Source organism: Meriones unguiculatus, chromosome 16, assembly GCF_030254825.1.
Source record: "Meriones unguiculatus strain TT.TT164.6M chromosome 16, Bangor_MerUng_6.1, whole genome shotgun sequence".
Lineage (NCBI taxonomy): Eukaryota > Metazoa > Chordata > Mammalia > Rodentia > Muridae > Meriones > Meriones unguiculatus.
The window spans coordinates 7,118,926-7,145,843 of record NC_083363.1 but is presented as its reverse complement, the minus strand read 5'-3'; the positions used below and the strand labels follow the sequence as shown (position 1 = coordinate 7,145,843).

At 54.1% G+C, this 26,918-nt stretch overlaps 1 protein-coding gene across 6 annotated transcripts in view; it reads right to left on the bottom strand.

Moving 5' to 3' along the window:
• Positions 1 to 1,810: 1,810 nt before the first annotated feature.
• Slc37a1 (solute carrier family 37 member 1) overlaps positions 1,811 to 26,918 on the bottom strand; it is a 63,192-nt gene continuing 38,084 nt past the window's right edge. For all 6 annotated transcript variants that reach the window (XM_060369216.1, XM_021645154.2, XM_060369214.1 and 3 more), the window contains 14 exons: positions 25,659 to 25,735; positions 24,549 to 24,715; positions 21,817 to 21,854; positions 19,654 to 19,737; positions 16,514 to 16,645; positions 14,738 to 14,828; positions 13,356 to 13,418; positions 12,757 to 12,842; positions 11,567 to 11,615; positions 10,700 to 10,773; positions 10,006 to 10,084; positions 5,620 to 5,717; positions 3,081 to 3,145; positions 1,811 to 2,660 (listed from right to left, as the gene is read on the bottom strand). In XM_060369216.1, the coding sequence (XP_060225199.1) occupies positions 2,645 to 2,660; positions 3,081 to 3,145; positions 5,620 to 5,717; positions 10,006 to 10,084; positions 10,700 to 10,773; positions 11,567 to 11,615; positions 12,757 to 12,842; positions 13,356 to 13,418; positions 14,738 to 14,828; positions 16,514 to 16,645; positions 19,654 to 19,737; positions 21,817 to 21,854; positions 24,549 to 24,715; positions 25,659 to 25,735 (1,119 nt within the window). In that variant the 3' untranslated portion in view covers positions 1,811 to 2,644. The remainder of the gene's footprint in view (positions 2,661 to 3,080; positions 3,146 to 5,619; positions 5,718 to 10,005; positions 10,085 to 10,699; positions 10,774 to 11,566; positions 11,616 to 12,756; positions 12,843 to 13,355; positions 13,419 to 14,737; positions 14,829 to 16,513; positions 16,646 to 19,653; positions 19,738 to 21,816; positions 21,855 to 24,548; positions 24,716 to 25,658; positions 25,736 to 26,918) is intronic.

Here is a 26,918-nt window from a genome sequence, read left to right as displayed (position 1 = left end):
TAGGAACAGCTCCTGGTCATGAGACTCCGAGCCTCCTTGGTGGGCTGGCTCGGTCATTTTGGCATCAAGATCATCCCCGAGCTACCACAGGCTACATCTGAGTGGAGGTTCTAGGTTATATCCATACATGGTCCTTGGTTGAATGTCAGTCTCAGAAAAGACCCTGTGCCCAGATATATTTGGTCCTTGTGGAGCTCCTATCCTTTCCCCATCAGACTAACTCCCCTTCTTTCTTATGATTCCCTGTGAGGGGAACAGGGACTATTTCTAACAGGAACTCAATGACTGGCTCTTTGGTCTCCCCACCCCCAAAGGGAGGAGCAGTCCTGTTAGGCCACAGAGGAGGGCTTTGCAGCCAGTCCTGAAGATACCTGATAAAACAGGATCAGATGAATGGGGAGGAGGTCCCCCCTATCAGTGGACTTGGAAAGGGGCACGATGGAGATGAGGGAGGGAGGGAGGGACTGGGAGGGAATGAGGGATCGGGACATGGCTGGGATACAGAGTTAATAAAATGTAATTGATAAAAATAAATAAATAAATAAATAAAAATATATAAAAAAAAAAAATCATCCCCGAAAGGCAGGCTCACCTTAAGTCACGGTAAGGAGGTAGGCAGAATAGTCCTTTAATGAGACACCCTGATTTTCCTTCCCAGAATCCCCGCCCCCAGGGCAATAGCTTAGAGACCACGGCCTGCGGGTCTGTCTGCCTGCTTTTTTTTTTTTCTATCTCTCTCTCTCTCTTCTTTCTCAGCGTGTTTCCCTTAACACTCTGGGCCTTCTAGTCCTCCAACGTGTGTAGGAAACTGGCAATTAAGTCAATGTTTGCAGAGATTTCTTTTGCAGAGCAAAAAAAATTTATACGAGTGGCAGTAACATTAAAAACAAAACAGCAGCAGCAAAACAAAAACAAAAAAAAAAACAAAACAAACAAAAAAACCCAATAATGACAACAAAAGAAGCCAGCTCAGCAATGGCAGTGGGAATTCCAGAAGTGCTCAAGGACAGAACTTGGGGGTGCTCTACCCTACCCCACGAGCCTATGGCCTGCTGCTATAGACTCAGTGGCAGGATTGCCTTCCTGCCTTAAAGCAGAGCATCCCGCCACAGAGAACACGCACTGTGAGAACTGGGGCCGTTCCGGATCCTGAGGTGTGAATGCCGGAGGGGTGCCTCTCCCAGTGTCCAGCTGCAGCGCCCTCACACTCACCCAGTGCCATTTCACAGTCAAGGACAAGTGATGGGACATTCATTGAGCTCCACAACTTACCAAATCTCCAGAGCCGGCACTTACCGGGAGGCATGGCAGCTCGGCCTTCTTTGGGGAGCTCTTTTTCTACTGCGAAAGTCAGCCAGAATGTCTCTGTGATGACTCCTATTTTCAGCCACACGAAATTGAGAGCCACAAGGAAGCAAGCCCCTGGGCATGTGTGTGAAGACTGTTCTAGACCGAATTAACTGAAGCAGGAAGAGCCATTTAGGTGTGGGCAGCAGCAGCCCGTGGCCTGGGGATATAAAGGAGAAGACGGCTGGGCACCCATCTCTCCCTGCTTCCCTACGGCCAGGCCAATGCGCCCAGCTGCTGTAAGCTCCTCCTGGCGTGCCTTCTCTGCCATGCGAGCCAAAAATACCCTTCCTTTCCTTTAACTATCTCTGTCGGGTATTTTGTCCCAGCAACATAAAATAAACTAATACAGTCTCCAGTCCTAAGAAAACCAAAGACACAGTCTCTCTAGGGTCTTTCCTTAGCACAACGGAGACTTGGATAGAAATAACAATTTTCACTGTACTCGGACTTTTTTTTTTTTTAATAAAAACTCATTTATTTCAAAGAGCAGATACAACCAAGATGACAAATGGCCACAGAACAATCATAGTTTGTCTTAATAAATAACAAAACGCCATTTATATCTCTTAGAATCTGTAGAACACATCATACGTTTAAAATAAATAATCCCTGTGGGTGTAGAAACAGCCCAGGTGTCTGGGTGGGGTCCCTTGCTACTGGTACCCAATGAAGCCCCCTCCCCAGACTCCGTGCTCCCTCAGTTCTTCAGGGGGGCACAGCGAGGCCGGGGCATTGGGACTGGCCTTCCTGGTGCCCCTGTCTTGTTGGGGGCTTATTGCTTCACAGCCATTCACATCTCGGCGGGTAGCGAGCAGGGGTCTTCGCCTCGGTTTCTGACCGGGGCCGGGGCTCTGGCATTCTATTCAGAGGCTGTCGGTTGGTAGCTGAGACAATCGTGACGCGTCCTATCCTTCCACCCCTCGCATCCAAGGAGCGGGAGAGCGGGGTGGCTTGGGCTCACAGGCTATATAACTTTCTGCACTGGGTCCCTGAGAGGGGTGGGCTGCCTGGGTGCTGCTGGCCGGTCCTCCCTGTCGCTGCGCGGGCTAGAGTTCAGTGACTAGAGGGCAGCGTGCGCCTGCCCGAGGCCCATTAAGGCAGCGGGACGCAGCTGGGCTGACTTCCCCACTGCCATCCTGAGCTCCTGAGCTCTGTCTGTCCAGCAAGTGTCAGGGTAGCTTCCGGGTCGCTCCCAGGTGCGTGTGGAAAGGCGAGTCCTTTTTACGACGGGATCCTTCATTTCTCCAAAGACAGTGTTGTAAGATGGGCCCGGGCACTCCAGACGACTCCATGGTCAGTGTTCCTTCAGCCTACGGGCAAAGGGTATGGTGACAGAGGGCCACACAGCAGGCGAACACCCCCCCCCCAAATGCACGGATCCCATACAGAGCTGGCCCTGTGCCCTCCCTGGGATGCCTTGCTTCAGGAACTGGCTGATGGGTAAACTCCATGCCCTTCCCATGGCTTCTTGGTGGCGGGGCATGGGCAGGAAGGGGCGGAGAGGCTGCCTTGGCTGGGAAGCCACAATCTCCACAGAGAAGGCAATTTCCTCACATTCCCCTCCCTGGGAGTCTGAAGAGAGATTCGCAGAATCACACCCACGCGGAGGCACTTATTAGACAAGAAAGGAAAGCGACTGTACTGTGCCAAGACCAGCAGTGTGGTAAGTTCCTTCCTTCCTGTCAGGCTGCCTGGAGTCGCCTTATCTCCAGAGAGCATGGTGGACTTACGGAGCCTGAATCCCCGTAGCTGGGCCCGGACAGCTCAGTTCCTTGTGTATGAGGCGGATCAGGAACTGCACCCAAAACAGAGAAAAGACACTGTCACTGTGTGGGGACACGAGCAGAGGGCAGGAGTGGCCCATTGAGGCCCAATGGACTGCATGGCTCCTCCTCCGAAGCACCTACGGGCTTATGTCCTCATGGAGGTACAGTCCTTAGAGCCGAGACCATGCCAGCACCTGGCCTGAGGCAAAGGCTGCCCCTCACTAAGTTCTCGGGGTGATCCAGATGCCTGCTGGAAAACAGGCTTTTAGCACAGACTTCAAAACCAGCCCAGCCACAGGGTGCCCCAAATGGAAACAAGACAGATTCGGGGAAGCGGTGGCCCACAGTATGGGAGCTGCTTGGGGGACTCTGGAGCCAGCTTGAGCAGGTCATGAGATGTGAAACTGGGAGGCTGAAACGGTATCAGGACTAGTGGTGTGTGTGTGTGTGTGTGTGTGTGTGTGTGTGTGTGTGTGTGTGTGTATGCGTCTGCCTTCCACACGATGCTAACTGCTAGGCTAAGAGCCATTGACTTACCTGCTTAACTTTATGCCCTTCGTGTGCAGAAAAGCTCAGAGCGGTTGTTTAATCGAAGCAGTGATGTCTGGCTGCAACCGTCAGCTCAGGGCTTACCCTGTCTGCAGGTGTGGAGCTAGTCTCCATGACTGACAGGAGACCACAGCAAGGTTCCCGGGCAGCAGGGAAGGGGATCCTGAGGGAAGTCTCAGCTACCAGGGGCATGTGCTTAGAGGGCAGTAGGCACCTTTAATGCAGAGGGGCTTGGGGTAGGGGAACAGGAGGTGTGGGTTCTAAGCGACCACTGCTGCCCCCCCCCCCCATCAGCTGCACACCAGGCCTCGGGCCATGGCTCCTGGATGCCCCGTGTTCAGGACAGAGGCCCACATGTAAAAGCTAAGTAGAACGGGAAATGTCACCTACGGATAATACACAGTCCCAGCACTTGGCTTGGCCCAAGAACAAGGCTTGTGAGACTCACTGGTCAGTAGTGGGAACGAGGCCATACCAAACCCAGAGTTGGTGGCAATAGAATTTTGCAGCAAATTGGGACTAACTCCAACTCTAGCTCTGACTACCCAGGGCTGAGCTGGCAGCTACCAACGCCACTACTACCACCAAGCCCACGTGGGAAGTCCTGGCAGAGGAGGCCTGTGATGGTAGAACAAGAGGAAGAAGGAAGAGGGAAGGCAAGTGCTGCCTGTGGGGGTGGGACAGCTTGTGTGAGGGGTCGCAAGGACCCAGGGCACCTTCCTACAAAGCTCTGTTCCCATGCAAGGGGACGGTAGTCAGCGGAGAGGGTTCTTCCCACTCCCAGTGCCTGCCTCGCGATGCTGGGAGCCTGGGTGGCACTGGAGAGGAGACTTAACAGACCAGTCCTGCTGCTCCTCTCTGAGGAACTGAGCTCAGGTCCCCGAGCCCTCAGCCTCTGACTGGAAAGAAGGCGAAACTGCTCTATTTTCAGGGCGGGGAGGAGGGCACTGGAAAGAGAAAGGGCCTGCCAGAGCTTTGGGGCATTTATTTGCTTATGCACACACATATAATTTTTTTCAAGATAGGGTTTCTCTTTGTAATAGCCCTGGACTTGTGACAGTCCTGGCTGTCCTAGACTTGCTTTGTAGACCAGGCTGGCCTCGAACTCACGGACATCTGCCTCTCTGAGTGCTGGGATCAAAGGCCTCTTCCAGAGGACCTGGCTTTGGTCTCCCTGGCACTGACATCTGGAGGCTCACAGCTACCTGTGACCTTAGATTCTGGGGGTCCGACGCCCTCTTCTGGCCTTTGTATAATGTGCTGCGCGTGTGTACACTCAAGCATGTGCACATACACATGAAAATAATAAATAAAGATGTTAAAATGTTGGCCAGGCGGTGGTGGTGCACAATGCCTGTGCTCAAGAGACAGAGGCAGGGGGAGCTCTGTGAGTTAGAGGCCAGGCTAGAGCTAGTTCTAGGACAGTCAGGGCTACACAGAGAAACCCTGTATTGAACAACAACCACCACCCCAACAACAATAAATAAAATAAAGAGGCCCGGTGACCTGTCACTTGCTGCGCAGATCCAAAGCCACAGGTCTCCCTGCTTTTGACTCCCAACATCCTACCGAAGCAACAGCCTCACCTGCTTCTGACTTACTCCCCACCAAGGGAGGGAGACAGCCTCAGCTTATGTGTGGCGCGACACAGAGCTTTGCTAGGGGCTGTAAGAATCCACAGGGAGACATTCTGCTGGGGCAGCGGCTCTCAACCTGGGGGTCGCGACCCCACGATCAGCAAACTGATATTTGCATCACTGTTTATAACAGTAGCAAACTACAGTTACCAGTATGATCTTATGGTTTGGTGTGGGGGTGGGGGTCCCCACAACATGAGGAATGGTATTAGAGGGTCGAGGCCTTAGGACGGGTGAGAACCGCCAGTGCTGAGGTCAGGTCCTCAGCTACCGGGAGGGTACCTGAAGGCGCATGGGTTAGGCGAGGGAAGACCCACCAGTAAGGCACAGGCGTCTGCAAACATCAGCATGTAGAACACGTTGCTCCATCCTGAAGGGGAGATGAGCCCCGCCAGCAGGGGGCCCAGGGCGGCTCCTGAAAGGGGCACAAAGAGGCTGGTTAAGGACGGCCAACAGCGGGGGAGGAACTCATCAGTGCCAAGGAAGCAGGGACTGGCATAAACATTGCCTGGAGCCCATTCTTAAAGTAGGTACTGACCTTTGAAATGTGCGCTCTGCCTGATACGCCATCATTAAAGGTGAACTTACACAGCTGGGCGTGGTGGCGCATGCTTTTAACCCCAGCGCTTGGGAGGCAGAGGCAGAAGGATTTCTGTGAGCTCAGGGCCAGCCTGGGTATATAGTGAGTGCCAGGACTACATAAGAGACTCTACCTCAGAAAACAACAAACGGACCCAACATACACCTCAGATACCCCTGAGCTCAAAACAGCCACTGAGTAAATCTATGTCAGATACATGGGACTTAAGACCCTGCTGGTGTCAACCGCCTGATCTGACCACTGTGAATCTGGGGCTATCTTTTGAGGGGTGGGGTGCTGATTGGTTATTTGCAGTGTAGCTGCATCTTACTTCAGCGGCTCAGAAAAAAATATGCCTATACGTGTGCAAATCGTGTATTCGAAACTGCGCCTATGCGTGCATATTCATACATGTGTCTGCATTACCGTGTATAGGCACACATGCGCACATAAGTATGTACATGCAGTATGCAGAAGTACACGTTTGTGTGCGTGGGCACAGGTGTGTGCATGTGTGATGAGGAGTGGGAATAAGGCGAAATCGAGGCGCCTATGAACTCTTTGCACTGTATTTGTAAGGTTCTCTTTTTCAAGTCTACAATTGTGTCAGGTAAACTTGGAAAGCTAAACAGACAAAAGACATCTGCCGTAGCAGGGGTGCTGCGTGTTCTGGAGGACTTCTCTCTCAGGGGTGGGTGAGTCTGACAAGAAGCTGGCTTGTCTGGCGAGCTCAGGAGACCAGCCTGCGGGTAATTGATTGCGGTATCGTGCCCAGAGCTGGGGTCTCTGCACTTCATCCGCCCTGACTGTTCCAGGTGTGTATACAGTACACGCATCGCTCTGCGACCTGGGAAGCTGTCTAGCAAACCTTTCCGATGTCTCAGCAAAGTTGCCCGCAAATGTCCACAACTCACGTGAGTTTACCCTGTGTGGTCCATGGCTAATTTAAAAAAACCATAAATCCACAAAGCAGAGAGAGGGATGATGGGAGAAAAGACATATACGATGAAAGTTTTGGTTTCTTAAAAACAAAAACCCGGTGACATTATGTAAACATGTTTTTGTTTTAATCCCAGGTGTGGGATATGAGGCTGCTTCAGACTGTCCACAGCAGCAGGCTGTAATATGTCTCATGTCCCACTCCTGCTGGTCCCTGCTGCTGCATTTGCTACTGCTGGATTGCTGGTTTACTGGCTTGCTGGATATTCTGATGAGGAAAGATTGAACTTGCCCCTAGGAACCTGGTGCCCCCTGACCAGCAGGAAGGGGTCTCAGAGTCCAGGTCCCTCCTCATCGGTGACTCAATGACACCCCAATGAAGAGCAATAGCTGTACCTCTGGGAACAGCTGACCCTCTGAGGGGTAGGGGGAAGGCACCCAACAGAGAACAGGAATCCAGGAGATGACACCAGCCCCCATGCTCCAGCAAAGGCGAGAGAGAACTCTAGCACCGAGCTCCCTATGGGCAGGCAGGTTCCAGGCTGGTCTGTGAAGACCACTAGGGGGTGCTCTCCATGTCACATTAGTTTAGTAGCCCAGCCTTCCAGCCCCCACCCTGACTATGTCCTGGACTCACTTTGTAGAACAGACAGGCCTCTAACTCAAGATATCTACCTACCTCTGCCTCTCGAGCGATGAGATTACAGGCGTGCACCACTAGTGGCTTATTCTTAAATACAAAGACACAAAGGGGCAAGCTTAGAGGACAAACATCTGAGGAGAGGCAGATGAAAATCCCCAGGCAGGGAGAATGCCTTCAGAGCACACATGGAAAAGTAACTGGAATCATGAAACCCTCGCTTTTGTAGCTGAAGATCAGTTATCGGCAGTTAATTCTCACCTAACGCAGTGTTCGAGGCAGTAAAGGGTCAGCTAAAATAAGAACACAGCGCTTGGAAGGTAAAGTCAAGGACGTGGGTCAGAGAAGAAGAGAGAGGCGGGGAGGACAAATGATCTGGACTCCTGCTGTATGACTAACGTTTCCCAGAAAACAAGAAAACCGTGCCCAACCCCCAAGACGCAGGGCCTGCTTCCACAAGGAAGCCTGCCCGGGCAGTATGGTGGGTGGAGGAGGACCTCTGGGTAAGGGGAGATTCACCGAACACTCAAGGGAAGACTTGGGTGTGCGTGAAGAGCAGCTGAGAGTGACAGCAGACATCTACTGCCAGCGATGGAAACTGAGAGACACTGGGGTTCTGGAGGCGCTGGCGTTAACTGAAGATGGACTCCCCCCACTACCACAGCCTTGCAAGCTCCAGGAATCTCAGGGCAGCCACTAGGTGACAGCCCCATGTACCCAGGAGCTGGGAACAGGAATCTAGCCAACGGGGCTCTAATGGAAGAGAGTGGAGAAAGTGGTGTTGGGGACGGAGCAAGGTCTGTGCAGCCTCGTGGGTGGCTGTGTGGCCTGTCACCAGGCTGCCGGATAGAGGACTTAGGGGGTGGTGCTGTTCGCAGAGCCAGCGTGAGGGAGGGGGTGCCGGGCAGGCAGTGTGGCAAGAGCCATGTCTAGTTCTCTTGGGTAGAGGATGTGAGGCAGTGCCAAGACTGGGCAGTCCAGGAAAGTCACACACGTGGTGAGGCTAGAAGCAGCAGCTGGGAGGGACCTGGGCAGGCAGAGGCAGGGCCTGCCACACTGCACCCTAAGATCTCACAGGACTATCTGGCCCCTGAGGCTAGGTTAGGTATCACTTTGATAAAATGAAACCTTGAAAACACGCATGGCTACATTTAACTGTCCTGCCCACGCACGTAGGAAGGGCAGCCTTGGGTCCTACGATGGGGTGTCACTATGGAGACTGCAAACACACGACCCATAAGGCGCTCCCAACTTGGAAGAGTTCCTGGCTGGTTTGGGATCAGCTGAGCCGTGCCTTTGCCTAACCGTGGCACTGACTAATGGCCACGAACACTTGACAAGCCCGTGGGACAAACTCTTTCCCAGGGTGACCCTTTGCTAAAGTGGTGTGCCGTCCCTAGAGGCTTCTGTTTGACTCATCTTGTGGGGAGCATGCATGAGAGACACAAAGCCAGGGCTTGGTGGAGGACCAGTGTTCATGCTGTTTCCATGGCGACTGGCTGCTGAATCCCTGTGCGCTTGAGCAGTCGGGAAGCATGGGGGCTGGGGTCTAGGAGTCCATTCCATCAAGTTCCGAAGTCACTGCTTGTAGAAACTCAGGCGGCCGTGAGCTCTGAAGGGCAGCATAGGATGCCGAGGGCAGAGGCCCACAGGCCTGCTGCCCTTCTGATCTGAGCATGGCGCTTTCCTCCTCCGCAGCCCAGTGTGCCAGGGCCGCCTCTTCACCGAGGCAGCTACTTCCACCTTTCTGACTTTTCTTTCCCCTCTGACCCTCTGCTTTACTGGAGTGCCCATGTTAGCTTTAGGTATGGTGTCCTGGGAGCAGCAGACTGAGTCACAAAGACTTCTCTGGGACAGAGCAGAGGGAGAGAGGGAGAGAGACAGAGACAGAGAGAGAGAAACACAGAGACAGAGATAGACAGACAGATGGACAGATAGATGATAGATGACCTACAGTTGCATTCCAGGCCCATGAAAGTCTCTCTTGGGCAGGGTGAATGGGGAGAATGGTGGCCCACTCTTCACAGGAAGGGCTATGCTGCTTCTGAGACCCGTCACCAGGCACAGAGACTCAGCGCACTTTGCCCCGATCCGTGTCCCAGTCACACTCCAGAGGCCAAGAGGGAACAAGACAAACCTTTTTCTCTACTGATGTTCATCTGTGGCCTTCCGCCACAGTACTGTAAAACTGACTAGCACAGGGTCGAGCTGCCTACATTACCACCTCTTGCCATTCCAGAACGTGCTGACGAGCCTCCTCAGAAACCTCGGCAGGTGGGTGACGGATCTGTGTGCTTGGGCATTCATTAGTTTTTTCAGTAACTTAAACTGAAACAAGATGCTGTGTTTTCCGGCGGGACGCTGAGCCTGAAGTTTGCCATCCCCAGGGTCAAATTCGAACCTGGAGGTACATTCTCTCCAACCATGGATACAGATCTGGCCACCCATACAACTGGCTTCTCCGAAGCCGTGCCCCGCCACCTCCGAGGCTGACTTTCCCGACCACGGAGCTGTTGGGGAGGGGGCTGAGTGTTCTCCGCATACCTACAGACCCGGTGCCGTCGATGATGGCCGTCACGGTGGACAGGGCATGAGAGTTCCCTTTCAGACACTTGTGGGTCCCCTGTGGGCGTGAAACACAGGCAGACAGGAAGTGAGAAGCAAATCCACTCCTGACACAGAACACTCTCCTTAAGGAAGCCTACTCCCTCCACCACCCCCAGCAAGGCTCCGAGGGTTTTGAAGAGACAGAAATCCTTCAAAATGCCTGCCCGGACATATTTCGTTATTTGCGACTCTCTTCTTAGGCTAAAAATAAAATGCAGCTAGAATCCCTCCTCCGCTTCTGCCCTCTACGTGTTGACCATTTGGTTCGGTCTGGTGTGGATCCTTCCAAGAATATTTCACGGGCACATAGCTGAATCTGGACACTCTGGTCCATCCAAGGATAAGCGTCCAGTGGGCAGGTTCAGAAACACACATAACATCGAGGCCCAGGCAGGGCCCACCTCTGCCCTGAGTAGACGACACGGGATGGAGAAGGTGGGTCAAAGCTCCATCCCTGTCTTCTTAGCTGGACACTCTCTGCTGACCACTCAGGGATAGGACTTACACTTGTGAGAAGAAGAGATCAGAGAGAGGGTGGCTAGGGACAGGCTGTCTGCGCCCAAACTGTGAACGAAGTTTCCCCCACTGAGGTGGTGGTGGCTCTGAGTAGCGAAACGGCGTGTGGACTCACCAGGTCTGCAGAGACGGCGGTGGTGATCAGAGCATAGGGCCCGCTGACCAGGGCCCCGCTGAGGAGCAGCATGGCTGTGGGAAACAGAGGGGGCTCAGGACAGGGCCTGCCCAGCCCAGCAGCCCACTGGTGAGGACAGGCCTTTAAATAAAGGGAAGGGGCCCATCCACAGCCCCTACCTGGGAGCCCCTACCAGGACACGGGACAAATGGCTTCTGTTCTGTGCCTGGGGATGAACTGCCATGCCTCCCCAGAGCCTCAGAGGCCTGTCTGGAGGACCTACAACTCAAGTTCCCTGAGTGGACAGAAGCTGATAAAGGTACTGGTAGGGGCTGAGAGCTGGGGTGGACCAAGGCCAGGCCGGCACCGGGTCTGTGCCATAGTCTCTTCAGTGATAGAAGAGACTTCCTCTCTTCACCCCAGACAAGGACATTGAGCCACACAGCCTCTCCTATCAACTGCCCGAGTTCATTTTCCAGAACACACTCTGGGTCCATGCAGAATCCATGTTCACTGGCAGAATGCTTTCTGGGTCACTTGGGACAAGACCATCCCCCGTCCACTCCCCCCAGAGTCCTTGGTTGGCTTTCTGGGACTGTGGTTAAGGCCCCATTCCCAGGCTGAACAGACCCTCCCCTCAGCACCCGGAGTGGAAAACTGCTCGCCAGGTGGCCACACTTTCCTACCCTAATGGTCCCAACCTGCACTGTTCAGGTCCACGGCTGGAAACAGGAGCCTGGCCTCTCCCACAGAGGGACCTGGGGCCACGCTGCTCAGCCAGCCCAGCTTAATGCCTCTAAATTGGTTTTCATCTTTCACACCATGGGGCAGTGTGGACGGACACGTGTGCGAGAGAGAACAACTCACCTATGGTGGCTTCTAGGCCCATTTTGCTGACAGAGGAGAACACATAGAGCTGCAGGGGCAAAGAACAAGAAGGGTGGGGCTGGAAAGGTTGCTCAGTGGTTGAGAGCACCGACCGCTCTTCCAGAGGATCCAGGTTCGAGTCCCAGAAACTGCATGGCAGCTCACAGCTGTCTGCAACTCCAAGATCTGACTCGCTCCCTCACATAGAGGTACGGTGCAGGCAAAACACGGAAGGAAGGAAGGAAGGAAGGAAGGAAGGAAGGAGGGAGGGAGGGAGGGAGGGAGGGAGGGAGGGAGGGAAGGAAGGAAGGAAGGAAGGAAGGAAGGAAGGAAGGAAGGAAGGAAGGAAGGAACAAGAAGGGTGATGGCTCAGCACAGGCAGCCATTGAGAGCCTATGGCTTAAAAACGGAGCCAACAAGGACCTGCCTGTCCAGCATGTAGCTCTGGGCCTTGGGGAACTTGCAGGGTGGGACTGTGGGTGCCCAGGGCTGGTGGACAGGACACGGAACAGTTCCCAACTCCTCATCTGAGGTCTGCAGCTGCCTGCCTGAGCCCTGTGCCCTGGGATGCCGTTCCCCTAGCAACGGGGCCATGATACTCATAATTTCCTGAGGATTCCTTTATAGAGCCCGAGAGGACTCAGAACAAGGCCTGTTCTGAGGACAGTCACAGCCTTGGGGAGAGAGGCACGTGGATAAATGCAATGTGGCAACAGAATGGCCCCTCATTCGAAAACAGCAGCAGCAGGCCAGCACCATATGGCCTCCGCACATCCACGCTGTGGGCATGATGCTACTCAGGACCAGATGAATCTGAGGCAGGGAAGCCACCTGGTCAAGGTCACGGGCCTCTAAATGCCTGAGGAAGGATGAGCCTGGCATGCATGATAGGGTTCATCAAGCCTAGAAGGTAGGCTGGTACAGAGATCCCAAGAGACAGGAGAGGGTGTGACTGGGAAGGGGGACAGGGGTGGGTGTGAAGGGCACCCCACAGAGAGGAACAGCCCATGAGAAACCCAGGGTGAGGGAGAAGCATGGTTTGTGCAGCCGAGGGGCAACACGATGGAGGCTTTGTGCCGCCCAGCCAGGGGTTAGCTGGGCCTGTAGGGATGTGGAGCTTGGGCTGGGGACAGCGGTGGCTAGTGGAGATGAAAGTTGTGTCTGTGACAGCAGGCAGGGCCTGGGCTCACCGTGGGCGCCGCCAGCAGAAGCATCAGGCCGCAGGTGGAGGCTCGCTTCTCCAGGCGGTCGGAGATCACACCTGCTAAAATCCCGCCTGTAACAGAGGGGGCACACGGCCTCAGGAGCTGAGGCCCGGCATGGCTCCCCGGGGAGACTGAGTCACAGGAGCTTGTCCTCACTGGGCAGCAGACTGGCCGCTTGGAGCCTGTCCTAGTGGCATGCATCTTGTATGGGCCACGGGAGTCACAGGGTGTCTAGGCTCAGGCTTTAGGGAAACCCCAAAGCCTCTTTACCTGGTAGGTATGAAATGCCAGCACCTCCCCCACCCCTGGGTTGTGTGTGTGTCATTTCTGAGGGCAGCTGACTCAAGGTCAGAGGCAAGCTTCCTCCAGAGCAACAGCCAGGGTCACAGGGTCACAGTGTCACATGGCGTTCTCCCGGCAGCAAAGCTAACTTGAAGCGGGATTGATTTTTGAGACAAGGTCTCACTCTGTAGGCCAGGGTGGCCTCAGACTTGCCATCCTGCTGCCTCAGCTTCGGAGAGTGTCACTCACCCAGCCTTATCGTTAAGGTCTTGACAAAGTGGAGCAAGCGGCCTTGAACTCACCAAAGATCCCGCCCACGTCAAACAAAGTGGACAGCTCCCCGGCTTTCTTGGCGTCCAGGTGATCTGTTGAACGAGAAGCATATCGGCTAAGGAGGACATGCATGTCCTTAGCGGTTAACCCTAGAGGGACCCACGCACGGGGCTCGGCTCCATGAGCAGATTTACACCACGGGCAATCACCGGAACTGAGATTTTAAAAGGAGGTTGGTCGACTCATCTCAGCCAGGCCTGATTCTGCTGGCCATCCTTGCGGCCGAAGCTTGGATGCCATGGGGTTATCGGTTCAGGAAAGAGGGTGAGGCTGGGAAGCTACTTGAGGAATCTGTGTGTGTGTGTGTATGTGTGTGTGTGTGTATGCATGTGAGTGAAGCTTTCGAGGGAAGGTCATAGGCAGGGCTCCCCAGAGCAGCGGCCAAGAATGCTCAGTCTCATGGTATAGCTGAGGGTGTGGTACCGTGTGCTGCCTGACTCCAGTGGGGACCTGAGCCTTCTCGTGCCTCAGTGGCAGGGCACTGCCGCTTCATGTCCCTTTGCTTCCAGCTGGATGGGTGCTGGCCAATATGAGGGAAGCGCTTGGCTGGTCAGACCCATCTCCCTCACCCTGAATGCCGCCTGCCAGGAACTGGGATGGACTCAAAGCAAGACTCAGACTGGGCATCCGGGCAAATTCAACCCTCCGGTCAGGACTGTTCGCTTGTGAAAAAAGAACATGGCTTCCTACTGAGACTCCCTGTTAGGTTGTACTTGGCACCCCTTGAGATGAAATGGGGGTAGTGAGGCAGGGCCCTGAGGTAGCTCCTTGCAGCTCACCCACCCTCTCTTCTGCAGCCGCTCCCGTTAACCACACCCCAGGAAGGGCCCCTTGCTGCCGGCCCCAGACTCTTGGGCAGGGGTGACATTCCCTCTGGCTTTGGGCTCTGGTCAGCCTTGGCACAGCTTTATAGTACTATTTTCCTGGGACATCCTATCAGGAGCTACAGCTTCACACATTCTTGGGCTCTGGAAACCAAAGAGGGGGCCATTCCTCCCACAAATCAGAAAGCACCCCCAAAATCAGTTTCTAGGTTGGGTTTCTAAGGGTGTCTTATCTCCACTCCCCAGGGGCCATACTCCTGCTGGCCAGCTGCCGTGGCTCCAAAGCCTGACATGGCCCAGATTTCAGTGCAGGCAGCCTCCGAGAACCTCGGAAGGGTCGGGATGTACCCGAACAAACCCAGTGACTGTTAGCAGAGCCACGAGATGGGTGCACCTCCACAGCCTCTCCTCTCTGCTGAGCCAGTCACCACGTGTGCTCCCCGTCACAAGTCTCTGGCCCAGCAGAGGGAGCTCTGCACAGTCGCTGGGTGCCCGGAACTAGACCCCACTTTCGGACGGGCACTCACCCACGTTGGTGATGTACAGCGGGAGCCAGAACAGGAACGTGTAGCTGACCAGCTTGGCGAACAGCAAGCACAGGGAGAACTCGATCACGCCCTGAAAGAGGGGGCCACCGTCAACTCCGGGCACAGGCTTGGCCGTGTGTTTCGAGGTGTGACCGGATACCAGTGGATGGCGATTCCCCTGCAGTCGTGCTGTGCTTCTGCAAGGTTCGGCCTTGCTCAGGGGAAGAACGCGATGGGGAAGCCGGCCCCAGGAGATCCGGAGCATGGACACGCCTGGCTTGGCTGCCCGGAAGGCAGAAACCTGATGTCCACATCCCACAAGAGCTGATGGGAACATATCCTGATGACGTAGTCTTGCCAAATGATGGCCAGTGACTTCCTCCCGGGGGGCTGTGGGAGAAGGATGCTCACGAAGACTCAGGCACTGGGCTGGGGAGATGGCTCGGAGCACAAGAGTGCTGGCCATGCCGGTGTGGCCTGAGTTCAAACCCCTAGTACCCAGGCATAGCTCGGTGTGTCTGTAACTCTAACAGCAGAAGGTGCAGATGGGCAGATCACGGATATCTCACTGGTCAGCTATCTAGCCACACTGGCAAGCTTCCCATTCAGGGAGAGACCCTGCTTCAAGGTAATACGGTGGATGAAGAGTGGCAGGTGAAGGCACTGGACATCTTCCTCTAGCTTCTGCATGTGTGTGTACTCAGGTGTGTGCACCGGCGCACTGATACACTCATCACACTCACACACACACACACACACACACACACACACACACTGAAACTCCACCCCCACCCCCTGACCTTTGTTTTCCACTTGTTATGGTGTGAGGATGAGAGTGTGTGGTCCACCATCAGTCTATTACATATATGCCTTGCACTGGGATGAACTCAGCCCACTTCCTCCTCAGACCAGCAGATCTCATGGCCCAGTGACAGGTAAATAGAAGCTCAGTGTGGATGCTCAGCTGGGCAGGGGAAGGGAGGAAGAGGGGCAGGGTGAGAGCTGGGCCAGGCCCCCAAAGCCTGTGCTGTCCACATTGCCTCATAACTTGCACCTGCATGCTAGTCTGCTTCCTGACTGATGTTAGCAGAGGTATTCAGGGCAGCAACCTAGGGCGGTAAGGCACCCCAGAAAGGCTGCTAGCCGGGCAGCAAGAACACAGCCTTGGAAAGGACTTTCATTTAAAACTGTCATCTTCCACGGGCCAGCTGTGAAGCCCGTTCAGGAACCCAGTGCCCACAGGCATGGAGACCTGCCAGGGCTCACAGCTGTACACTGTGAGATTGCTACCCCAGGGCATTGTGGGAGAGAGCTGAGCCCGAGGGCCAGAGCATAATCAGGTCCAGGCGCTTAGGACCCCAGCGCATGGTTGGTTTTTCTTCTGTAGCCTCTATTCCTTCCTGCCGCGCCCTCCCTGTGCCGAATGCCATCCTCTGACACTCGGTCCCTCACTGTGCCGTGAAGTGGAGCACCCTCAGAGCCAGAAGGCAAATGGCTGGAAGGGTGGAGAGCCACGAGGGACAGGAGGCATCACGGCTGCAGGCCCAGAGCAGGCGGCTTTCTGCTTTTCAAGTGAAAGCATGTGTCAGATTTCATTTGTCTGTGAAGTTTCTGGGTAGAAAAATTAGTTTCAAAGATCAGACACGAAGCCACATTTACCCTGGGGATGACTGTCCAGGCAGGATGGGGGGGACCTGCCCCACAAACGCCACAGCCACACATTTCTCTCTCAAACTCGCTAAGGCCCAGCTCTCTCCCCCTCCCCCCCCCACTCACCGGGATCCTCAGGGCTCCTGTGAAGCTGATGGCGGCCATGCTGCTGCTGCTGTCACCCGGAAGGACGACGACGTGGCTCGGGTGGAGGGGGCTCTTCCCGTCAGAGAGCAGTAGGCACTGCATCTCGGGGTCCTGGGCACGAAAGGAGAAGACACAGATGTCACTAGGGGCATCTGGCCAGAGAGAGGCCGGAATTTCGAGTGAGCAAGTCACACGGTTTCCCGCTAAAAGCCTCGGGAACACATGCAGGTAACAGGGTCAACCCCATTGTCATATCGGTTGTCAGTACCCACCTGGCTCGTGAGATACCATTAACTCAGAGAATTCCTTGGTTCAGAAATAGTGAAAAAAAAAATAACACTAATGAAAACGAGCACATGGCACTGCAGAGAGAGATCAGTTGGTTAAAACGCCCAGAGTGGATGAGGTATCTTGTACCCAAACGCCTGGAAGATTCCGGTGACAGGAGAGCAGGCTAGCATCTCTTAGGTAACAGCACATAATAACACGCAATCAGATTAGATTTCCATTATGATCTGATCAGGCGTGTCCAGCCTGCTGTCCAGGGCTGATGTGTGGCCAAAGATAACTCAGGAAGACATCCAATACAACTGTATAAACGTACTTAAAACATTAAGATTTTTGTAAGTTTGTGTGTGTGTGTGTGTGTGTTGTTTTAAACTTGATTACACCGTTCGGTGGAATGATGTAATTTCATGGACCCACTAGTGAGGAATTCTTCACTGGGTGGGTACTGTATCTTACAAGGAGTTCACAGAGTACAAACATGGCCAGAAGCGATGCTGTTAAAATGTATGATCCAGTTCAGAAATTTGTTCCTTCTGATACTGGGGCCATTCCCAAGGGACAGAACGTGTGCTTGCTGGAGGACAGTAGAGGTCCCAGCTCTGCGAGGGGCTTTGAGTCAGAGTGAGGGTGATGTAAAAAGGCTTTTCCTGAATGAGCTGTGAATCCGAGGGGCTTACAAAGGAGTGCTCCTACGCACTTCAGGAGTGCCGTGGGCTCCAACAGCCACTGATGTGTTTTGTTTTACTGTAACTCACATGAGGTGAATTCAAACTACAGTAGATTTTTAAAGAAAAGATGATGGGGCTGGAGAGATGGCTCAGCAGTTAAGGGCACTGGCTGCTCTTCCAGAGGACCCAGGTTCGATTTCCAGCAACCACATCAAGCAGCTCACAAATGCCCGTGACTCTGGGAATCGACGCTCTCTCCTGGCCTCCTTGGGAACTGCACATACGTTTCATATCCCAGCAAGTACGTACTCACATACATATTAAATAAAAAAGACAAAAGCTAGGTGGCAGGATTGAAGGCAGACACTCAGCATTATGTGCAAGCATGAGGTGGACACGTCACCCAGGCCAGGCTCACTGGCCAGGGCATTTTCATACTGAACCCCACGCACAGTACTTAGGAAGGAAGATGAAAAGCCCGGGTGTGGAGGAGGGACGCATTCCACTCCTCACGGGCACAGGGGAGTAAAGGGCTGCCATTCACACTGGGAACTGGCTCTCCTTTCCTGACTCAGGTCAGGTGTCCAGCTTGGGAGACTTAACGCTGGCTCCTCTGAGAGCCCGAAACCCCATTCCTGGGATGGCTGAGCTGCAGAAATCTCTGAACAGCTCCATGCTTCAGGATAGTCCCTGGGGACCAAGCTGAGACCTCCAGGACATTGCAGGTCCTTTTAGACAGAGACAGTATAGCCACACTGTAGGAAACCTGCCCTTTTTGAGGCCTGTGCTCTCCATCTAGTAAGCTGGGCACTTAGGGAATGGGCTCACCATTCTGAGCCTCACGTGGGGTCTCAATAGTGTTTGTGCCCTGGCCAGTGAGAGATGCCCAGGAGGAAGAGAAGATGACCACCTCAAGGCAACCACCACAAGCCCACAAAGACCAGAAGGGGACTCCAGTTGTGGCCACATGTGGCCTCTGCTCTTGTGGCTGGTATGAGCAGCAGCAGCAGCAAGGGTCAGGCTGGGGACAACCAGGGGTTCCTGCCAAGCTCAGGGGACACCCCTTTCATATCCTAACCCACGGCCAGGGCAGAGGCAGGGGCCTTCTTCAGACACCTTGCAAGCAGGGCCCATACCTGACTGGTCAGTCCCCTCTGGAGTCAGCCTAAGGTTACCAGGCTGTGTGTTCCTGGCTTCTTGGTGGCAGTGAACAGACTTGCAGAGGGGGAACGGGAAGAGGGAAAGCAACACACGGAAGCCAGAGCGAGCCTTTTCTGGCTAGCCAGGACAGAGAACAGAATGTCAGCCTTCACGGTCACCGCAGAGGCGTGTCATGGTGCTGTGAACACTAATCAAGATGTGATTTTTAAAAATAAGACTCCAGTGGGCTGAGGTTCTCGTAGGCATGACTGACCTTTTGAGACTGAAACACAATGCTGTCACCTACAGAGTCACCGCTCAAGAACCGTGCATGGGGCTGCATTCAGAGCTCTGCTGGGGTGTGGTGCTTGCGGCCTCTGGGGTGCAGGGTGGACAGAGCTGGAAGCATTTTGGTTAACTGGCCACAGCCTGCACCCTCCTAAGAATGCAAAGACCCAGACGTATAGGACGTCATCTGTCTTTCTTCCCACATTCCAGGTACCACAAACAAATTTCTCTGGCAATGGGGAAAAAAATCAGCCATCAAAAAAGAAAGAAAAGGCTACAACTTCAGACTAAAACTGAATCTAGAATGCGCCAGGAGGTTCTGCTCAGGAAGTCAGTGAGCTGTCTGGGGAACAGAATCCAGAAGAATCACAGGACGAAAGGGCAGGGAGAAGAGCCAGGCATGTTCTGGGGTACAAATCAGGAATTTAGCACCTTTGTGCCTCAGTTTCTTCATCCAGAAAGTGGGAGAAAGGCGAAAGATGACCTTTTATGACGTTTGCCAGCTTTTTATTGGGCCTGTGACATGAACTCTTTATAGTGCTTTGTACCTTTAGCTCACTTGTGTGCTCCTCTTGTCCTGTGTGCCCCCAAGATACCCACCTGCCATACAGCTGTGCTGCAGTGACACCTGCTGGAGCCAGCTGGAACAGCACCTGCCGGCCCTACGACCAGTTGGTCCACCTGGCTTGGAGACTGATTCTTGATCTCTGAAGACCAGAAGAGCGGGCTACTCACCAGGGGGCCGTTCTTTTCACTGTGTGTGGTGGTCTGCTTCTGCAGTCTGAATCTGTTTATGCCGTTCTCGGAGACTTTGGAATGCTGGAAGAAAAAGCTTCACATTAGAGAGCTCCTTAAGAATGTTTGAACCGGGCCTGGGGAGACGGCTCAGCGGTTAAGGGCACTGGCTGCCCTTCCAGAGGACCTGGGCTCTATTCCCAGCACCCATGAGGCGGCTCACCACCATCTTCACTCCAGTTCCAGGGGATCTGATGTGCTCTTCTGCCTCCATGCATTCACATACATGCAGGAGAATGCTTACACACTAAAAGCGAATACTAAAAAAAAAAAAAAATTCTCGGGAAAAAAAAAAAAAAAAAAAAAAAAAGAGGCAAATGGCCAGAAATGTGCTGCTGTTTCATGACTTTGAGGGAAAATTCAAAAGTTCACAGTTCAGTGGTCTGTGAGTCGGAGCCTCGTGTCCAACACTGACCCCAATCCCGGCATGCTCCTCACATTTGGAGACAGGAGCCTATCCCTGTGTGCCCTCCCCAGCCCCACCCCCGCTGATCTGCTAGTGCCTGTGGGTTTTTCCTCTTCCGGATGCTTCGAGCAGGTGCTGGGCTATAGCTCAGTGGCCAAGCGCCCTACAAACGGAACTGTTCTTACACGCTGTGACCCCCCCCCGTGAATGGCTTTTTGGGGTTTGGCAAAATGGCTTCAACACATCTTAATTCCTTTTATTTCCTAATAATATCACATCTAGTGCACCTGTTTGTCGACAGACAGTTCCACGTTTGTGGAGTCTATAACCCTGTGGCTAAGGCACGTGACCCAAGTTCTCGCGTGATTCTCTGGGTGCATTTCTGAAAGTGGGACCGTGGAGTCAGAGGAAACCTGTATGTCCCACGTGGCTGCATCCTTTCCCATCCTCCCCAGCGGGGTGGGCGTGCCGACCTTCACCTACACATCAATGCTCGTGGAAGCTGCCCAGTGGGTCTGATCAAGTCCCCTGATGTCTGGCGCCTCTGAGTGGCTAGATGGGGGCTTCCTGCACACCGAGCATCTTTTTAGATGAGGCTGCCTCACTTCAGGCGGTCCCGTCGGGAACACAAGAGTCTCGAATGATGACAGAACCTAACCGATATTTTCCCCCCTTCAGTTCTGCTAGGCCATGGCTGAGTGCCCCCCAGAGCTCCACGTGTTGAAGCTGAACCCGACTGTGGAATACCAACCGTTCTATTCATGGCCCCGGCCCAGCTTGCCATCAAGCCCTCTGGGCAGTTGAACCCTGTGAGACCCCTGAGAGGTTTGCTCTGAGGTTTGAAAATGGGAGAAATTAAAATGCACTTTGGCCTTTTGGCCAAGGTCATGTACAGGGGGAGAATCAGGCAGACGCAGCCCCACATCATCGCATACCACAGCAGTGGAAACAGCAGCTTGTGCCTGGCCTGGTCCCCGTGTGTCTGGAGCTGTGGTGAGGAAGAAGCTCCTTCCAGAAGGTCCCACTTCCCCAGGCGTGGCCACAGCTGTCCAGCAGGACAGATGTTCCCATGAGGAAGTGAGCGTCCAGGCTCTACTGTGTCTAGAGGCTGGGCACCGTGCACCTCAGAGGCCTCAGATCACAGTGGGAAAAGGCTCTGTAAGCTTAAACTCTACGCTTGGACCTGAAATCTACGCTTCGGCAGGGAAATGGCTTTGAGAACGCTTTCAAATACCACCCATAGCTTTCCCAGAACATAGTAGTCTTCTTCGCTTACGTTCATTTTTGGTTAATAAAGCACCACAGTACCCCTCTAACCCCCAGTCCCCAGCCCCGAAAGCCTATGGCCTGTTAAGTCTCAATAGAAATGGGCTCTGGCGCCCCCTGCTGCACAGTTTAGGCACTGTCCCCAGAGCTGAGAGCAAGGGTCTGCTTGATTCCCACAAGAGGGTCCTAACATTTCACAGGGGGGATTTTATGCTGATATGGGGGCCTCGGAGGGGTGTCAGGCCAGGCTGCAGCGGCATGTTTCAGGTAGCCTCTGCAGGTGGAGCTGAGGACGCAGGGACTGGTCAGCAGGAAGGGCTCGGTGGGTGGTGATGTGGGCTGAGGTAGATTCTTGTCATGTGTGAGGCAGTGTGGGCAGCACGGAGGACTAAGCCGTACTGGAAGGTAATAGCAGACGAAGGAGCTCTTACCGTGGGCACGGTGGAGGAGCACTTGATGTCCTTCGGATCTGAAAGAACAAGCAGGACATGGGTGGCTGAGCACCGCTGCCCACGGCAAACGAACCTGACCAGGGAGCCCCCCCCTCCCCGAAGCCTCCCCCCTGCTGGCAACGGAACCAGTCTTCCTCCACCTGGCATTCCTGCCCGGTGAGTGGCTTTGGAGGCTCTTCCCACAAAAACAGTAACAAAAGGGGCAGCTATGAGTGTGGTTGGGTGTGCTCCATGAATGTAACTTTTATTAGCCACACATCTGAAGAGGACAAGATGCCATCTGGAGCTCTCAGTAAACAGAGGCTGAAGACAGCCCTGGCCCCCTGAGGGGCTGGAGAGGGGAGGGCACAGGCCCCCTCTCCTCCCATTCAACTGTCACCGAGTGCTGCTGGGCACAGGGCAGCCCACTCCCCAGGAAGTGCCAGGCCATGGGTGTGGACACGACTTCGAATGTGGAAAGAGCTTAAGGGTGTCATAACTCAGCCCAGAGGACACGGTGGACCCAGGGATGAACGTGAAAGCATGAGACTGTCCCCAGAGCTCTATCAGAACAGCCTTTTGTGATGGGTGATGGATGTCTTAGCAATAAAAGGGAGTGGAGATCAGACGCCTCCCTCCGGGGAGAAAACAGAGTGCTGGTGACGTCCCGGGGAGAAAGTGAGGGGGGGTCAGGAAAAGGCCTGTCTGTCACCTGAAACTTACCCAGTGACCTGCTGGGTCTTGGGTGGTCCCAGAGACAGCCTTGCATAGGAGGGTGATGTAGAAGGGGCCGCCAGGGCTATGGCCTGAGACAGATACTTTAGTGATGCTCCCAAGGGGGGCAGAAGCGGGAGTAGGGGTGGGAGGTGGCTGATGAGGCAAACCAGCTCGTGCGAACTGGGGGCCCACCCCCCACATCAGGAGGGCAAAGTGTGGAAGGAGGAGGAGGAACATGGAGGTGTGAACAGAAACCATGAGCTTTAAATAGATGGCCTTCCCCACGCCTGGCAGCGACCACCAAAGGCTTATGTGTATAAGACACCCTGGGAACTCAGGAGGCGTGACCACTACAGAAGCCAATCCTGAGGCCAGGCTTGGGTGCCAGCTTTGTCTCTCTGCCCTGGCACAAGGCTACCCCAACAACAGCAGCAAACCACTTTCCGGTCCAGAGCCCAAAAGGACCAGGTAGGCGGGAGATACAGACCAGCTGGTGGGGGGGTGGGGGGGTCACCCTGGGTCAGGAGGATGGGTACAGAGTTCAAGGGATAGTCCTCCCAGTTTTACCCTGTCCATTGGTAGCAGGAGTGGGGGCTCTCTGGAAGGAGGTTCTGAGTCCGTAACAAAAAGGTGAAAACAGAGGGGGGACAACGCCCTGTCCAGGATGACCAAGCTGAATGACAACCCGTGGTCAATCTGCCACACCTTCTGTTCTTCCTCGAATCCTCCTTACCCAGAACCAGCTCCTCCAACAGATTTAGAAGAGAACCCATTCCCAGGGGTCTCTAGAAGTGGGACAGGGCGGGCATGGGGCCTGGAGCCCTAGTGAGGAGGAACTGTGGCTCTCCAGGTGTCTGGTCTAAGGTGAATGCTTGGGGAAGGGGAAGGGGTAAGGCCCAGGAAGACAGCTGGCACGGCGGCTTTTCCGAGAACTCCCGTGGCCTGCCAACTAGTTAACCATAGTACGGAAGCCATAAGGCCCTGCCCATCCCACTGTGCACTTGCTGGGGCCAGCCTGCCAGCCTGCCCGTCACTTCCTGGGCCTCTGGAGGACACTGTGGAATGGAGCTAGTCAGGGCAGTGGCCAACACCATCCCTTCTGCTCGAAGACCACCTGTCTGAGTTGCAGGTCTGAATGCTCGTTTCTATTTTCACTACCCAGAGGGCTGGCTGAGGGAGTCACATCTCCCTAGCTTGGCAAGATGGAGGTCACTGAAAAACTAAGAGGTTGGCTTGAGCAGTGGGGGTGGGGATGGGGGGTGGGGAAGAAATGAGAAACGGAACTCACTGACACACGTCCTTTTCCTGGGTTGAGGCAGTGACAACTCTGGAAGCTGGAGGGTTGGGGGCCAGGTCAGTGCGTGCAGAGTGAAGGGACTGGAGCCCTGGAGATGTGGGCAGAGGCTGCGGCTACTCAGACACACCAGAGCCCTCGCTTATGAGACCAGAGTGCGAGTCAGAACGGCCCGGCTCCCTGACCATGGCAACGGCTGCTCAAACCTCTCACTTGTGGCTCCTTTGCTTTAAAGGTTGTTTGCAGATAGAGCGTGGACTTTATTTTCCTGTAGACGTGTTACCTAATAAGATATATGGATTGAAGCCACACCACGGCTGGTTTTATGACACTGCCCGAGACTCGGCTTATCGCAAAGTACACAAGCTGGCAAAGTCTGTGTTGGCGTGCTGAGGTGGCCGGGGTGAGCAGGTGCAGCCACGTGGGTTGGGCCTGTGCCCTCAGGTGGGTGTGTGAGGAGGATCTGAGACTCTCTGATGAAGGGAAGGGTGGGGACAGAAGATGGGGTGTGTGTGTGTGTGTGTGTGTGTGTTTCCACAGGGCTCACTCAAGGAACTGCGAAAGAGCAGAAAACCCAGAGAGGTTAGGAGAGAACGGGCTGCCAGGAAGTCCCTACAAGGCCTGGCTAGGGGACGGCCAGGGTGAATACGGGCACCCGCAGCACTGCAGTCCTTGCTAGCTTGCCCTGAAGATGAAAGCCAAGGTGGCCATTTCCACTCACGTTCGATGAGGAAGAGAAAGCACACTATCCCCATGGCAGCCACGATGGCCCCGGGCACGATGAAGGACAGGCCCCAGCACGTGGACACCCAGTAGCCGGCAATCAAGGAGCCCAGGATGTTGCCCACAGAGGTGTGGGAGTTCCAGATCCCCATGATCAGGCCTCTCCTACAACATGAAGGGACAGTAAGAGAGGTGCAGTGGTACCCAAATAAGATCTGCCTGCGGGGCGAGAGCACGGTGACGTGACAGCTGGGCACAGGGGAGCCAGCCTGACCCCACGGAGGCTCCCGTCCTCGGGCACAAGATGGTGGCTGCTCTCTGGAGAACCGTGCTTCAGTCTGCCTCAGGCTGCATCAGGACACGGTTCGCCTTTACTCAGAGTCTACGATTCCACAGAGGAACCAGGGCTTTTCCTACAATTCTTGGAAGGCAGAGGCTTTAAATTTGTGCCTCCACAAACATGGTAGTCGGTTGACTATCACGGTGGCAGGAGCTCGCACTGGCGACCACGTGCCAAGTGACTGAAACAGGCTTTCTAAATCGGGCTTCTGAGCCCATCTCCCATTTTAGCTTCTCCATCTTGGGTGGCGTCTCTATGGTTACTTAACCCCAGCTAAGCTGGGCAGGGACTACAAATGGCTGCACTGTAGTCAGATCGCCAGAACTGGGTCAGGCCTGCTAATTATGGACAGAGTGACCTCTGCCAGAGAATGTCTCAACCTTCACAGCCAGATGCAGGCTCCAATTCAAGAAAGAGGCCCAGGGTGGACCCCCAGACTCTCTCTGTCCCACAGGTGTGAGGGAAGCTGAGGCCAGAGGCCACCCAGCTCTCAGGTGTAGTGTCCAGGTCACACTACCTGCCTAAGCGGCCAGGGCCAGGGCTGGGTTCTGCAGGTTGCAGGGGCTGTAGCCCCATGGGAAATACAGATCCTCCATCTTGGAGGTTTCAGTACATTGCAATATTCAAAGAGGAGCCTCATTAATGTTCCCAAAATAGACTGGGAGAAAACTTGAAAATAATGTGGTCTACTTTCTATTGGAATCTCAAAGAAAAAAAAAAAAGAAAGAAAAGAAAAAGCTGTTGGAGACAGGACCATTTTTCCCTTACCTTCCTTTTCCGAACCAGTTGCTGAGGCAGGTGACGACGCTGGGCCAGCCTGTGGTCTGCACCAGTCCATTAATGATCTGTAGGTAGGAGGGGAAGCTCACAGAGGGGAAGCGCTGGTCCCTCCCTGCCCTCCCTGTGCTGGGACTCGCTCAGAAACCACAGGACTTTATCTTGCCACCCAAGGGGAGATGTAAAGTTTACATTTTCAGACAGCTTAAGCGACGAGATTTAAAACATGTATGCAGTTCATATGCATAAGACATACAGAAACACAGATAGCTGATAAAGTATATATAAGCTAGGCATCGTAGGGGTGCATGGTTGTCATCTTGGCTGCTGGGGAGGCCGACTGTTGGGGAGGGGAGTTTGACATTTGCCTGGGTAACAAAACAAGACAGACAAACACACACACATGCACACACACACACACACACATATACACACTCACTCACACACACAAAGTATAAAAAGCAGATCCAAGCCTATATAGGTTCACACCTATATAACCCCAGTACTCAGGAGGAATGCTGTGAGTTTGAGGCTAGCCTAGGCTACATATGAGACTTTGCCTAAAAAAAGCCCAGGACCCACAGCCAGGACCGTTCTGCTGACAGGTGAGGCTCAAGCATTCTAGATTCCTTGGAATCTAAACATTCTGTAACGACAGGAACTTTTGTCTTTATGTGCTGGTTTATAAACTGCTACAAATTCAGCCTGGAAATAACATGCCTTCCCTGACTGCCCACGAAGAAGAGGCCTCCTCAGCTGTCGACGCAGAGCAGCCTTGACCCAGCTCCGACATGCATTCCCACCCTCCACAAGGGGTTGCAGAGCAGATATTGGGCGAACATTTAACAAAGGACCAGCCCCAGGAGGCTCACATGGCTGGCATCAGAACTGAGGCCAGAGCCAAAAGCCCTGCCCAGTGCGCTGTTGCCTCACTGGACAACGCGTGCTCCAGGAGGTGTGCGGAAGGCAGAGTGCCCACCTGCTGCTCCTGGACCGGAGAGGAGCATGTTGGGACGCTAGGAGTCTGCTTTCCTTCCCTTCTCACCTCGTATGTCATTCCAGTCTGAGGCTTCTGCATCCAAGGAATCAAAGCAGAAACCCTAAATGCAGTGTTGGGCCTACAAGTGGCTGCCTCCGTACCGAAGGACCAGTGTTCTCTCAACAGCGTAACTAGATTCACAGCATTGATGCTGCATCAGATATTTATAAATAATCTATATTTACTGACTAAGATGACTGACTGGCCAGAGG